This window comes from Mauremys reevesii, linkage group 18 (assembly GCF_016161935.1).
Source record: "Mauremys reevesii isolate NIE-2019 linkage group 18, ASM1616193v1, whole genome shotgun sequence".
Taxonomy (NCBI): domain Eukaryota; kingdom Metazoa; phylum Chordata; order Testudines; family Geoemydidae; genus Mauremys; species Mauremys reevesii.
In genome coordinates, this window is record NC_052640.1 from 6,329,461 (window position 1) to 6,344,597 (window position 15,137).

The 15,137-nt window shown below is 38.3% G+C and overlaps 1 protein-coding gene across 16 annotated transcripts in view; it reads left to right on the plus strand.

Annotated features, from left to right (window-relative positions):
- CLIP1 (CAP-Gly domain containing linker protein 1) overlaps positions 1-15,137 on the plus strand; it is a 113,102-nt gene that overhangs the window by 45,775 nt on the left and 52,190 nt on the right. For 10 of the 16 annotated variants that reach the window (XR_005589550.1, XM_039505067.1, XM_039505072.1 and 7 more), the window contains 6 exons: positions 2,726-2,850; positions 3,442-3,658; positions 7,186-7,383; positions 9,197-9,300; positions 10,851-10,911; positions 12,114-12,146. Coding sequence is in view for 15 of the 16 variants with exons in the window: in XM_039505067.1 (XP_039361001.1) it covers positions 2,726-2,850; positions 3,442-3,658; positions 7,186-7,383; positions 9,197-9,300; positions 10,851-10,911; positions 12,114-12,146 (738 nt within the window). In the remaining variant the exon portion in view is untranslated. The remainder of the gene's footprint in view (positions 1-2,725; positions 2,851-3,441; positions 3,659-7,185; positions 7,384-9,196; positions 9,301-10,850; positions 10,912-12,113; positions 12,147-15,137) is intronic. The other 6 variants (XM_039505074.1, XM_039505079.1, XM_039505076.1 and 3 more) reach the window with 2 other exon arrangements.

A 15,137-nucleotide genomic window follows, 5' to 3' on the forward strand; every position in this document is an offset into this window, starting at 1 on the left:
AGGCCTGGTCTGTATTTGAAAAGTTTTATCTGTATAGCCATTTTAGTTAGAGGGGTGTGATGATTTTTTTTTTATTATTTTTTTTTTTTTTACTGAAATAGTTATACCAGTAAAAGCCCCATTATGGACCCAGTTATACCAGTATAAGCTGCACTGGTATAAAAGTGCTTATGCTGGTATAATTACATCCACAGTAGGAGGTTTCTGGCACTTTAATTTTACAGGCATAGTTGAAGTGTTACAACTTTAGCAGTTGGCTGTTCCTCTGCATTTTGTTTTCTTCGTACCTATTTTAAAATTGTTCATAAATTTCTGTAAGTGCTGAGCACTTAATGTATGATATCTAAGGATCTAACTTTACATTTTTATTTCAGGCAGATATATAGCTTCTATGCAAGAGTAGAAAGCTGCAATTAAATCAGATTTAAACTAGAGATTTAGGGCCAGTATTTCTGTGAAATCTCAGATATTGCAGTGGGGTTAGAAATAGATGGATGGATATTTGACAAGAGCTCAAAGGCTAGTTTTTTAGTTCTCTAACACTCTTGGTTGCATCCTGGTTTAAAGTACACTTGTTTTAAAGTTCACAGGGTGTGGAATGAGGGCAGCGTAATGAGTCTGGCATGGACTTTGCAGCTTCATTTTCTGTTTGCGGCCCCCCCCCCCCCCCCCCCCCCCGTTAGATTATATTTTGAGAACAGGTTATGGATGTGTGTTTGCTGTTTAGCCCTGGGAGAAAAGTTGGATGATTTGAGGGAGGAGGGAACACATTTGGATTCAGGGATAGTTCCTCCAGTGAAATACTGAATATGAAGCATGCTAGTTATACTGGAATGTAAAAAGGTGTTGGGATCCCATGTGACTTCCGGTCTGTCAACTTAGATTTTTTTTTCTTGTTGCTCTTTTACGAATGAGGACAAACACTGTCTTTTTCTATGCCTGAAACACCAGGTACCAAACATTTTCCTAGTACTATATTTACCTGTGTTTTGTTAATCGTAAATATAAAATATTTGTTTCCCCCCCCAGAGCAAAAATGACTTCTTATACCAGCATAAAAACAAAGACATAAAGATACTCTGTAGATTAAATGTTATTAAAAGTGACCTGTGCAGGGGAAAAACACAGATCTGCCTCCTTTAGCAGGTACACCTCTACCCTGATATAACGCTGTCTTTGGGAGCCAAAAAATCTTACCGTGTTATAGGTGAAACTGCGTTATATCGAACTTGCTTTGATCTGCCAGAGTGTGCAATCCCCCTCCCCACTGCCTTGAGCGCTGCTTTACCGCATTATATCCGAATTCGTGTTCTATCGGGTCGCGTTATCTCGGGGTAGAGGTGTATAAAGACCACCAGAAAGGCACTTTCCTGCTTGTTTTTTCATTTTAGAAATAGGAGAGGCAATTCTGAACTTCCCTGTTTTTTTGGAGGTTCCTGATATGCATATTCGAAGCTTTCTCTGTCATTAATTGAAGGAGTGTTAAATCTTTAATGAGAATTCAGGCTTCTCAAATAAATAGGTGTAAATAAAAATAAAACCATTTTAAATAAAAATCACTCCCCCTCTCAGTCAGGTTTCATTTCCTTCATCCAGAGAGTTTCTCAGGAAAATGGAGTGAACGAGGCCTGAATTGCTAATATAAAAAAGCGGTATTTTAAAATCTAGATCAGGCTTTGAACATAATAAATAAGAGAAGTGATACAAACCCATTTTATTGTCTTGGCAGGTCACTTTAAGTTTCTTGTCAAGGTATAGTTTCCTTTTCACTGCAGGGTGTGCTGGGAATTGCAAATACCAAAAAAAAGTGCCAAAAAATGCCCTTGGTGTATGAGGGAACCTCTTGAAAAAGTAGTTTTGATTGACATTTGGTGCATATTAAACTTATAGTGCTAGATGCAGAAGCCGCACAGATTTTCTCACAGGTAGGCCACAACACCTGCCTGACCTGCAAGACTCCTGCCATGCTGGGCTTGTTCCAGCAGTAGATGGTCAGTCACACTGAACCCCTCCTTTCCTCTCTGAGTGGTGAAGCTATATCTTGCACGGATGTGCTGGAGGTGAGTAGAGCACCATCTTGGTGTCTGGAAAGGTCTCCCAACACTTCTAAGCTAAGTGATTTAGGATGCACTAGTCAGGAGTACACACTGAGAAAAAGCACTTTCTGGGCCTTTTCTTCCTTACAAAACCCATTCAAATAGGTGCTTCCTTTTGCAAGCCTGCCAACGCTCATGCTTTATATTTCCTTTAAATGTATGAATAATTGTAGTATTTAGTTAATCTGAATTAGTCCAATGAGGAAGCTAAAGTGCTGTGGGGTCATCTTCTTCCCTCACAAACTTACAATAATAAACCATTCTAAATAGGTGCAGGAAAAACTTAATTTAGAGTAATGGCGTTTAAGGCTAGAAGGGACCATCAGATCATCTGAAATTGGCTACAACCCAGGTTCCAGTGCTGTCAGTTCCCCACATCTGCACTGGGTAGTGGTAAATATATTTTTAGTCTTATTCAGTCATGGTTGTGGTTCTGAAGACACACTCAACATGTTAAAATAGAAGCAGTGGTAAAGGTAGAGTAAATATTTCTAAATACTTACTGGTTGAATCATATTTAATCCTTAATTTGCGGTGTGTTTATGAAATTGCTAAATATTTTTACATCTGATTTGATGTTTTAGTTTGGAAACTCAGTAAAAATTATTACACTTTTCCCCCCTCTTCAGGTTGGTGGCACCAAAGCTGGAGTAGTACGTTTTCTGGGGGAAACTGACTTTGCTAAAGGAGAGTGGTGTGGAGTAGAATTAGATGAGCCTCTGGGAAAGAATGACGGAGCAGTGGCTGGAACAAGGTTAGTTTATAATCCTATAATAATAACTTTCAGTAACACAAAATTGCTTGGGGTTTTATGTATCTTTCAAAACCTCATATTAATGTTTACTTAGTCTGTAAGGTCTTTGGGATGGAGACCTTCTGTGTTGTTTGTGCATACAGTGTCTGGCACAATGATGCCCTGATCCCTGACAGCAGTCTCTAGGTGTTACACAATACAAATACTGATAATTAATTTTTGTGCAGCTAGCAGAGGGTCTTGAAAGATTTCCTTTTCTCTCAAAGAGGTGCCCCCTGTTTGCTTGGAAGAATGCATGTGACAGAAGGGAAATGGAGATGCTAAACCTGAATGGAATTTCTGTAGGCCAAGGGCTTTCTAACTGCTGAGTTTTCTGCAAGCAAAGTGCTAGAGCTTCTCAGAAAAGAGGTTGTAAGAATTTTATAATGGAAAGTGCTAAGCAGCCTTAATACCAGCAATCTCTTCCCCTTGTTTAGACTGTTGATGTGGAATTCCTTAGAAGTTGCCATACAGTACATGAAAAGGTAATTCTCTGCAGTCTTAATCTATTTAATGTCCTCATCTGTTTTTTTTTGTGGTTTTTTTTTAAAGGTATTTTCAGTGTCAGCCAAAATATGGCTTGTTTGCACCAGTCCACAAAGTTACCAAGATTGGATTTCCATCAACCACACCAGCTAAAGCCAAGGCAACTGTGAGAAAAGTGGTTGCAACGCCGTCAGCTCTGAAACGCAGTCCAAGTGCATCTTCCCTGAGTTCTCTCAGTTCTGTGGCATCATCAGTAAGCAGCAAGCCAAGCCGTACAGGACTAGTAAGATTCTTTTTCTATTGCATGCTTTACATTTCCAAGCAGGAACCCATATGGCACATGCCTGTGGTTTGCTTATGTAAACTGAGGATAGACCAATTCTTGTGAAGAGCATAATATGTTTCATTGTGCTCTTTTGTTTTTCACTCAAAGCATGCATGTAGGAAATCTTAGCTAGCCCTGAGAAATAGATAAATATTTGTACATTTACCTTTATATATTTAACAGTTAACTCAAACTACTAACTGAGTTTTTTGCAATAAGAAAGGGGCTTATGCTGTCAGCAAAATGAAGGGCATCAATGTATTTTGGGATCCATGTTGTAGAGAGTTGTCCATTTTTCCAGGGCTGCTTCTCTGCTAAAGCTACGTTAACGTTTGCAGACTTGGGTCACATTAAAGCTTCCAGAGATGAACTTGTGTCTGACTAAACATAATATTAGAAGCCTCAGCTAGACCAAAATGCAATATCTTTTTCTTTTTCCATTGGAGAAATGGTTGTGTGTAATGGGTCAGTAAAGAAATGTAATGTGGAAATCCAACATCTACCTTTGTTGATAAGAAGCCTCTTTCTTTTCCTAATTGATTTTAATTCTGTGAGCGTCTAAAGAGTAGAAACAGCTAAGTATGGTGTTGAGATTAATTTTAACATAGTACTAATTTATGACCTAATATATTTTATATTTATGTTCCTTTTTTAAAGTTTGGTATATAAATGTCATGGTCTTGGGTCATGTGTAGTAAAAAGGAAACTTAAGAATCCTCTGGGAAAGCTTGATATCAAACTTGGGAAAGCTTGATATCTTCCCTAACAACTAGGCAATTAAGAGTGTAGAATTAATTTTCTATTGCACCATTCATCCCCAGAAGATTCCAGAGCTTTTTTTTAATAATCCCCAGAAATTAATATACAGATGACTATATAGGGACCATGTCAACTGCTACTGAAATTCAGCCACCTCTGGAATGAAACTGAGCCGCTAGCATACAGCTCCACTGAACAGCTGGTTTAAGACAGGGAAGATATTGTTACCATATTCATTTGAAACGGAAGCAGATTTCACATGGGCAGAAGTAGTTACCCAAGTCAACACTTGACCAGGACAACAGGACTAACAATTTATTATAAAAACCACATGGATCTTTATTCGCCACAAGTGAATGGCACCTTTTTCTTCTCAGTCTTTTCTGAAATATCCACTTCTAGCAGCACAGTGCCCCCTAAACGTATACAGGTGCATTGGTTCAGTACTGACTCACAAGGAAGAAGACCCTTCTTCTGCAGCACCTGCTTACTCATTGGAGGGCTCCCATCACGTACTGACCTGGATCCGTCCAGCTTAGTTTAGTAGTTTTGACAGGATCATAGCATAAGAGGGAATGTAATTATAGGCTCTAATAGTCTTTGGAGTGTTACTTATTTTGTCACAGTGATGCTCCAGTCCCCTTCCTTATACTCCATTCTGATTGAGGATGAATGCTTAAGGGTCCAGCGGCAGAAGAGATTCTGCTTGTCAAAATAATCTTTTGACATTTTCCTCTGAGTAAAATGCTGTTTATTGCAAGAAGCCCCAAGTTTCTTTGCTCGTGTTCACATTTTAGTCACAGCAGATCTCTACTACTCTGAAATTCCAAACACAATGTTTTCTGGTAATTTTATATCTTATCTGGAATTTACCAGGCTTCCACCCGTTCTTCTAATTTATACAAGGCTGCTGTTCTTTTCGCTTGCATATGCAATGAGTCACCAGCACCAAGGTATATGAGCCTGTAATGTAGAAAAGCTGTCTGTGGCTATTTGAGTCTGTCCCCCAATCTGAATTCTTTTGTCTAGTACTGAAACCTTTTAGTTTTTAGACCATTAATGAAATGAAGTGCTTTGAAAATCTGCAGAATTGAAGAGACATGAGCTAAGTTTTTGTCATGCTTCTGGGATGGAGGAGTGTCTCAGGAGCACTGAGGAAATGAGGCAAGGTCATCCAGACTTCAAAAGTCAATGTTTGGCTTTATTAGAAGCTGAAGTAATTCTGCCTAGTACTTTTGAATCACTTGAGAAGTACAGTGTTCGCACATTTTCTTGGAAAGCTAGGTTATTTGTAGCCAATTTGGAAATGTTAGAATCTGTAGCGATTCCCAGTGGTCAAAAGAGAGAGAAGATGGATTATTTTTTTTCCCTAGTGCAAGATAATGGCAAAAACTATTCTTTTTAATTTAGAACATAGAAAGGGAAGTCTGGACTGATGTTCTCCAATGCCAGCATTCTCCACTGGATATAGCAATATTGTTCAATTGTCCAGTCTTTGGAAAGACCATGAAAGAGACATGTTCCCGCTCTTGGTCACAACTACTGTGATACTGTTTAAAACTAATCTATCCAGAGAGCAAGGTTGTGATTTTGAATAATTGAGATTTTGATAAGAACTAGGATCAAAAATGCTATCTATAGTTTAAGACCTGGGGAGAAAGTTTGGATTACTAGGTTTCAGGTCAATTGTTATATATTATTATAACAAATTTACTATCTCAATACTTGCTGCACCCACAACTTGTTCAATAACTATTACTCATTAATAAAAATTCTTGTACTTTCAGTTCTGCCACTTTCCCGCAAAAAGTTTTGACAAAATGGAGGATAGGGGCACACTAAATTCTCACTAGTCATTGTAAGAGCCAATTCCATTAAGTGGAGCAGTGGGCACGCTTGATCAAGCAAAGCCTCAGTCTCATTTGAGAGAGATTACGTTTTGCAGATAGATTCATTTATATTTATACCCTTAATTTTAGTCATTCCAAAGCGGTTCTTTCCAAAAACTATTAGTTCGACTCAAATCCTCAGAGTGATTCCTAGCAGATATCAATTATACTCTTCAGAATGTACTGATAGTGACAAGGATTGCAGAACTTTCCCTTTTAGTCAAGGATAATTCCCATTGGCTTCAATGGGAGATTGTCTCAGATGAAGACAGCAGAATTTTACTCTGAATATTTATCCATCCTTCATAGACCCAAAAGGTGGTAATGGGACTTCCTGGGGAAGGCTTTTCACAATCCATTTGGAAACCTAAAATGTTCTTAGATTGCAGAAAGTGACCCAAGATTATGATTCCATATATAAGGGAAGAATGCCTAATTTTACTATGAGGACATGTTTATATCTAGCCAGGGCTCATGCTTAGCAGCAACCTAACAAGCTAGCCTTCGACTGAGTCTACAGTACCCATCTTAGACTGAGGCCAGCCTTCTTTTTTCATTTGAACTCTTTGGTCTCCTATACACCACCTGCTGATTGCCACGTAACAGTCTTGCTGCACAATCATGTCCCTTATTAACTTCCGGAGCAACTAATTTGAAATTAATTTTCAAAACAGGAAATAAATTATTTCCTCTCTCATTGGTTTTGATATATAAAGTGTGGGAGGAGCTGCAGTCAGGTATAAACATCTGCTTAGCTAGCAAAATGCTTGTACAATAAGATTATATCTTTCCTTTTTATTTGATAATGAGGTTTTTAACATATTTGGTTTTTTGAAGTTAACAGAAACATCTTCCCGATATGCAAGAAAAATTTCTGGCACCACCGCCCTCCAGGAGGCTCTGAAGGAGAAGCAGCAGCATATTGAACAGCTTCTGGCAGAGAGGGACCTGGAGAGGGCTGAGGTCGCTAAAGCAACAAGTCATGTAGGGGAAATACAGCAAGAGCTGGCATTGGCTCGCGATGGACATGATCAGGTGAGAAATAATGCTGCTCTTTTGACATGATGCTTGTAGGACAGCCAACTTCTTTCAACTTCACACTAGGTTTTATTATTTGATTGGACAAGTTTGGGAGTAATGGGCACTATTTTAAAATTGAGTCTAGTTTGCAGCCACTGCTCTTAGAGGTTCCTGGGATGGTGAAGTTGAGACTTTTAAAGAAGTTGTGTTTATAGTTCATTCTGAATTTTAAGAGGTGGTATTTTAAAAACACTGTTAAATATTGTACAGTGCCCTGAGCAGTTGGGTAGGGAGCATTCTAACATTTGTTGTTAAAATTACACATTGGAAACAAGCTCTCTTAGGTAATAATACCTTAATTAAGACGCTCACAATAAATATTGTTAACAGTCATTTCCAGAATGTAGACTAGAGACAGAAGCTACCTATTTGGTGCTATCTCGTCCATTCCCTAAGTGGCCATTGCAGGATTATTATCTGTAATGTATAAATTTTATTCCTTCAGCCAGTCTATTTTTACACATCCCAAATGCTTATGCTTCCCCCACATTCCTTGAGAGACCATTCCATGTGGAATGAAATGAAATTCAACATTGATAAATGCTAAGTAATGCATATTGGAAGAAAAATAATCCCAGCTATATTTATACTGCAGTGGGCTCTAAATTAGCTGTTACCACCCAAGAAAGAGATTGTGGAGTCACTGTGGATAGTTCTCTGAAAACTTCCGCTCAGTGCTTAGCAGCAGTCAAAAAGGCTAACAGAATGTTAGGAACTATTAGGAGAGGGATAGAAAATAAGACAGAAAATACCATACTGTCACTATATAAATCCATGATCCGCCAACATTTTGAATATTGTGTCCAGTTCTGGTTGCCCTATCTCAAAAAGGATATAGAGAAACTGGAAAAGGTTCAGAGAATGGCAACAATGATGATCAGGGGTATGGAACTGCTTCCATACAAGGATAGACCAAAAAGATTAGGACGGTTCATTTTAGAAAAGAGATGACCAAGAGGGGGATATGATGTGGAAGATATGAATAGAAAGTATTATTTATTCTTTCACACAATACAAAAACCTGGGGTCATCTGATGAAATTTAATGCACAGTGGGTTTGATACAAGAGGAAGTACTTTACACAGCTAACCTGTGAAGCTCATTGCTATGGGATGTTGTAATGACCAGAAGTATAACTGGGTTCAAAAAAAACTGGACACGTTAATGGAAGAATGGTCCATCAATGGCTATTAGCTCAGATGATCAGGGATGCAACCCCATGCTCAGTGCAAAACTAAACCTCTGAATGCCAGAAGATGGGAGTGGAAGACAGTGGTGGATTACTCCTTAATTACCTTGTTCTATACAGTGGCCCTGAAGCCCTGGTACATGCCACTGTCGGAGACAGGATACTGGGCAAAATGAACAGTGGTCTGACCCAGTATCACATCTCTTATGTGATAGAGCTCACTTCAGGAAGTCTTAGTCTGATATTTAGCCTAGATTTTGCTTTTCATATTTCATCCAATTCCTTCTAATTAATACCCATTATACCACACCTCCCCTTGCTGCTTATACCATTGGTATATTGGTAAATGGTTATCGTGTGCCTGTCCCCTGGGTTATCATTTTACCAAGCTAGAAGTATTTTGTTCTTAATCTTTCCATTTACACCTCCATGCGGAATAGTTGACTGTCCATTTTGATTTTCTGCAAACCATATGGCTTTCTTCACCCTTAAATAGAACCCTGTTTAAACTTCTTCAAGTAAATATTGACTTGCCTAATCTTTTTACTTTCTAAATTCTGTGTCATTGCTGCTAATTAGCATGTACTGGAAATGGAAGCAAAAATGGACCAGTTGCGGGCCATGGTCGAAGCTGCTGATAGGGAGAAAGTGGAGCTTCTCAACCAGCTTGAGGAAGAGAAAAGGTGAATTCAGGATTTCTCTCCATCACAAACAAGGTTTTGTGTTTCAGATGCGGTGGTTTGCCAGTAACAGACTAATTCCAAATGGGACAAATATAGGGTGTTGTGGCTGGTGTGAAGTGACTTGAATAGTTCATGCTATGGGGTTGCTTAGACCAATAGTTTGCAACCTGCAGAGGCGGTGGTATTGAGGCAGCTTCTGCATGTTGCATCATACAGGGCTTAAAATAAAAGCTCTTTCTATAATAAATGCTATGAGCCTGTTTTCACCGGCTGCTAGGGCAGCGAGGGACTACTTTAACTCTGGTCCTCGTTGGCCTTGAGCTCACCTTCAGCATGTTGCCAAGCAACATAGCTGTTGCTGTACATGACTGATACACATTAACTGAAGTGGTATTTTGCAGCTTGGGAAATGTTCACAGCTTCAGCAGTGTAGTATTTCTCCCTCTTCCTCCTAAATACTCCAGGTTTATTTTCTTTGAAAGTTCTCTGCACTGTTAGATATAATCTCATGCAGTAACTTGAAATCTAACCACCTTAAATCCTTCACTCCCAAAAGCAGGGAGTTGTTGTGTAGACAGCGTTGTAATTACTGTTAAGATAAATACTAAAATTCTTATTGTTCCTTTCCTTTACGCTAATTGTCTGAAAGACCGTGTATCCCCACGAGCCCTGCCTTTGACTGAGAAGACTCGAGATGGTCATCTTCAGAGTCAGTCAACTAAGTTTCTGCCAGTGCGTGTCATTCAAGGGATATGAGGCACCCTTTCTCTCCTCTCTACATTTCCTGTGGAGTTGAGAGAACTGTGGAGCCAGTGTAGGTTGCTCAGAATCTAACTTCAGAGCCCTCTTCCACAGGAACACACCATCTGGTCCATCTCAGTCCACTTAAAGTTTGATTAGGATAAAAGGGGGGGGGGGAGAAGAGAGTTTGAGATCTTGTTCGGGAATACGTTCTACCTATATGTTCTGAAATTCTAGTGTAGATGAGGCAAGTTGTGCTTTAGCACATGTCAGTTCCTCCCCTGCAGGCTTCCTCTCCACCAGCCAGCATGGGTACAGATCAACTTGCTTTACTTATACTAGAGTTTTAGAATGTGCATTTCTAAAAAAAAACCCACCCCAACTTCTTAATTTTTTTAATACATTTTCTAATTTCTTATTCATTTTTAGATGAATCATAGAAATTAGTGATGGCAACTGGATCAAGTCTTTTTATCAGGTCATTGTTTGAGAGTCTAAAAAAGAAACGAATGAGATGGTGACTAGTTAATTTAAATATATTTTGTTTGTTTAAACTATTTTCTTAGTTAATACTGTGTCTTCCAATCTTTAAAGAACTTCAGGAAGGATTTTGATGTCTTACTTTATTTTTAGTGAATTTTTCAGTGTTCTCTCATTTAAAATCAGGGTTGAACTTTTTCCCTTCTCCCATTTTCTGGTAACTTGATTAATTTAAAATATAATGTTGCTGTAGCTTTTAATTTTTAATGAAAAGTAAGTACGAAAAACAATCTCTCTTTGAAAACTGTCTCTTAATTTATGACTCCTAGGAAGGTGGAGGATCTTCAGTTCCGCGTAGAGGAAGAGTCCATTACCAAAGGAGACCTGGAGGTAAAACTGTGCCAAGTTTGTAAAGTCACATTTGGTAGGATATTGAAGTGCAAACAGTTATAGACATTATATTGCTACCAGTGTGAAGACAATGAAAGGAAGAGTTAAAACTGCATGTTGATATTCCAGGAGTACACAGAACAAATGGAAGGGGATCACTAAACCTTCAAGTACCCAATCCTGCAGTCTTTGTGTAAGCTTAAATGGTCAAGATTGGGCCCTTAAGTAAATTGTATTCTTCAGCATGGCTTCTATAGCTGAGTGGCTGCGGTTGTGGCAGAATAATTTAATTTAGCCCTTGGTAAAATTTCATCCTTTTGCAATTTTATAATCCTAACATTTTTCAAATTATTTAAAAGAAACCAACAACTAGAAATCAACTTTAAAGTTATAAAACTGGCAGTTAATAGTCATGTCCCTGTTGAAGTGGGTGCTGAAGATTTAACCACCTCAGTCTTCTGGGTGATTCATACCAAAAAATGACCATCCCTGCACATCTCTCAACAAAGACTTAACATCGGCGTGCATGCTTTAGCGGGGGCTGAAAATTAAGCACACCAGTGAAATACAAAGTATGTACTCTAATCACAATTTACCTTCCTACTTTGTCTAGCTGGTATGATGTACTGAACTCTAGTCTAACGTTCTTAAATAATTCTATACACAATGTTTTTATTGTTAATAAGAAAGAAACAAATTGAGACCATTTCAACACTGCCAGTTTTTTAATCCAAATTTTAAATAAAAATGCTGGATGTCTTCTAGTTTAACATATTTAATCTGAAAAAAGTTGGTTACTCTTATCCCATTGTAAACAATAGACATTTAAATTGACTTGTAACCCTATGAACCATTAATGATGAAAGTGCTAGCCTTGTGGTCCATTTCATGTGACATTTCCTTAAGTTCTACTTTGTGTCAGTCTTCCATCCATTTTAAAGTACCTATCTATACTCTGCTCTATTAGTTGTTCAGTCCATGAAAGTGTTTTTTGGATTTGTTTTGTTAAATCGATAATTAAAATTGAGTTTAAAATCATGGCAAACTGTTTTAAGGACTCTGGTTGTTTGACAAAATGCATATCTTCAGGAGCGTAAGCTGAATTTAAATGAATGAAATGCCTCCTGTTGAATTGGAGTGATAGTGTTAAGCATTTAGGTGAAATATATTTTTTGTTTTTTTTTTTTAATTTTTACTGATAGCAAAAGAGGCAGATTTCTGAAGATCCTGAAAATGTAAGAGGGCATTTAAGTGTGTGGAGACATCCCATGTTAACAGATTGTATACAAATAAAATGCTTATTTATAGACTTAATCACTAACTTCATAATCTGCTATTGAAACATTGACTCTAGTATTTGCGTGCATGTTGCTTTCAGAGCAATGACAACACTGATCACAAGGAATGTATGTGATGACTAAGCACCTATAATCCCCTTTAACTGAAGATAGGGAGAATGTATCATCATTAGTTTTTTAAATAAAACTACAAACTTAATACAGTGCAATCAACTGAAAAGCAACAGGAGCTTGCAGGAAACTACAGTCTTGAGCCCTGAAAAGTCTTCTCTATAAAAGTAGGCCTCAACCTGCATTCATCACAAAATCCTGTGTGCTTTCCCATGAGCTCCCACTACTGTTCAATGGATGGCACTGTACATCCTTTCATGAAATTTCCTAGAGAACAAATTGCATAGCCCTACCTCTCCTTACTGATTACTTTTTTTTGTTATGAAATGCTGAAGAGAAAGCATTATACAAGGAAAAGTGAAAAATATGAGAATGAACTCATTATTTACAATGTACAAAGCTATGGATTTTTTCATTGTAGTGTAACAGGATTTCTTCCTGAAACGCAGAGAAATTGTTTAGAATTGGCTAGAAGAAATGTATTGCTTTGCAAGTCATTAAAATAAATCCCCTCTACACTGTTCACAGTACAAAGCAGATGGAATTCAAAAAAATCCTCTGCTTTTGATTTGGTTCAAGAAAATCTTATAACAGGCTGCCTCCTGCAACCCCTCTTCCCCCACCAAAATAGAAAGCTCTCAAGACTAAAACTGATTTCCTACTATGCATTCTTAGGTGTTCCTTTTGTGAAGCTACTTCCGTGATCTGGGTCTCCTCTATTCTTCCAAATCAGGCACACGGTGTGTTAGAAGTAAATCTGCATGTGACTTTCCTCTTTCCTATTTTGTGCACTCCTCATTCCCCTCTGTCTTTATTCCAAATCTCTCTATTCTAATTTCTCCCTGAGCAGGCTTATTTCCCAAGAAAAACCCTTGTTGCTCTGCTTTTGAGTGGAAAGTCATGTTGGATTATTTAATGGAACACTAGATAAGAAACTGTCCAGACCATGTTCTGTGGTGAACATGCCAGCAAAGGGGACTGAAGACTTGCTGCCTCAGTCACAGAATCATTAGTCAGCATTATAGCTTCAGCATAGTAGTACAGATGGATCAGTAGGTAGATATAGGTGCAAAACTAAACTGTGAATTTCATTTCAAAGAGTGAGAGCAGGCACAGTGTGCAATTGCTGTGCACTGTTGATAACTGATGGCCCTGCATTTGGGACTTAACGACTTAGGGTACATCTACTCTGCAAAAAAAAAAAAAAAAAAAAAAAAAACCTTGGCACTTGGGTTTATGCTGCAGGGCTACAAATAGCAGTGTAGGCCCTCTCACTCAGGCTGGAGCCTGGGCTCTGAAATCCTGCATGGACGGGAGTCCCAGAGCCTGAGCTCCAACCCAAGCAGGATTGTCTACACTGCTATTTTTGGTGCCATAGCATGAGCCCAAGTCAGTAGACTAGGCTTTAAGATTCGCTGCCACAGGATTTTCTTGCAGAGTAGATGTATCCTTAGTGGAGTTGCAGAGGATTTAAGTCAGGGCAGGATTTGTCTCACCCCTCATCATCTAATTGTAATTCCCCAGAATAGAGAGAGTCTTCCCTGTCGTTATTACATCTGAATCAAGCTTTCCTTTGTTACACCAAAATAAATCAGGAATAACTTCATTGAATCTTCCAGATTCATTCTGGTGTAACTAAGAGGAGAATTTGTCCCTTAGACTTGTCTCTTTGGGTGATTGGAAGGAAGCTCAGAGTGAACCACAATTCCTCAGTGGATATCCCTATTTGGAATTGTAGCCTTTCCTTTGGAAATCAGACTTATTTATTTTTGTTTTTGTTTGTTTGCTCTTTAAATGAGCAAAAGTGGTGTTTGGAGTGGTATCTTTTAGATTGCACCTCTATATTTAGCTGAGCATCTTTATTTATTTTTGTTTTAGTGCAGGTAATATCTGCGTGGTGGGATATTTTTGAATAAGTTCTGTTAACTCTGATCTCTGAAGGTTTTAGTATAATTGGACATCACCTAGATATGTTTGTTATAGCTGCTATATAAGCAAGGGATTAAAAAGAGGCTTTGTATATGATGATTTCTGTAGAAAGCTTTAAGATAGTACATATTTTAGTAGAGATTCATGATGTAAGTAGAATTCTGGATATGCCCTTCTGTATAGCTCCACCTCAGGGAATGTGACAAAGTATGTATGTTGGTTTATTCCAAACCACTAGTTTAAAAAACCTCAAGACATTTCTAGAGCTGTTTAGTGGCTTGGGTTTTTTGGCTTGCTCGATCTGAAGTCACACTAACTAGTCCCACAAAGACTCTGAATTAAAGCTATTGCATTTAAAACTTGTGGACATTTTAAAAGTTCTCTTAACATCTCTAATTCCCATCAGAATATTGAACCACATAATGGAAAGCTGTTGGTAAAAGGACAATTCTTATTCTTCTGGCAAACTGCCAGTCTTGTCAAGCCCTCTGAAGATCTCCAGGAACAAAGGAGACATAGAATCACATAAAAACTTTATTAGCCCAAGGAACTGCTGAAAGTTTAGCCTCTGAAGCAAGTTTAATACTTTTGGATCCCTATGTTTTGGGGCCTATTGAATGTTGGTAGAATTGGCTTATCATTTTCAACATGATGGATACAGAACTATTTTGGTTCAGCATCAGTCAACTTCCAGCTTTTGACACAGATAGAGAAATAACTTGATGCGATCAGAATGAAATGCTAAGGTGAAGCCATCTTTTTATTAATTGACGGGTGGAGGAGAACACACCTGAAGCAAAACAGAGGCTTTTCCCCCATCTCACTTCCTCTTCAGAGAGTACTTATGATCTTTGATTGTTGGGGCTGCTTTGAAGATGGTCACAATCA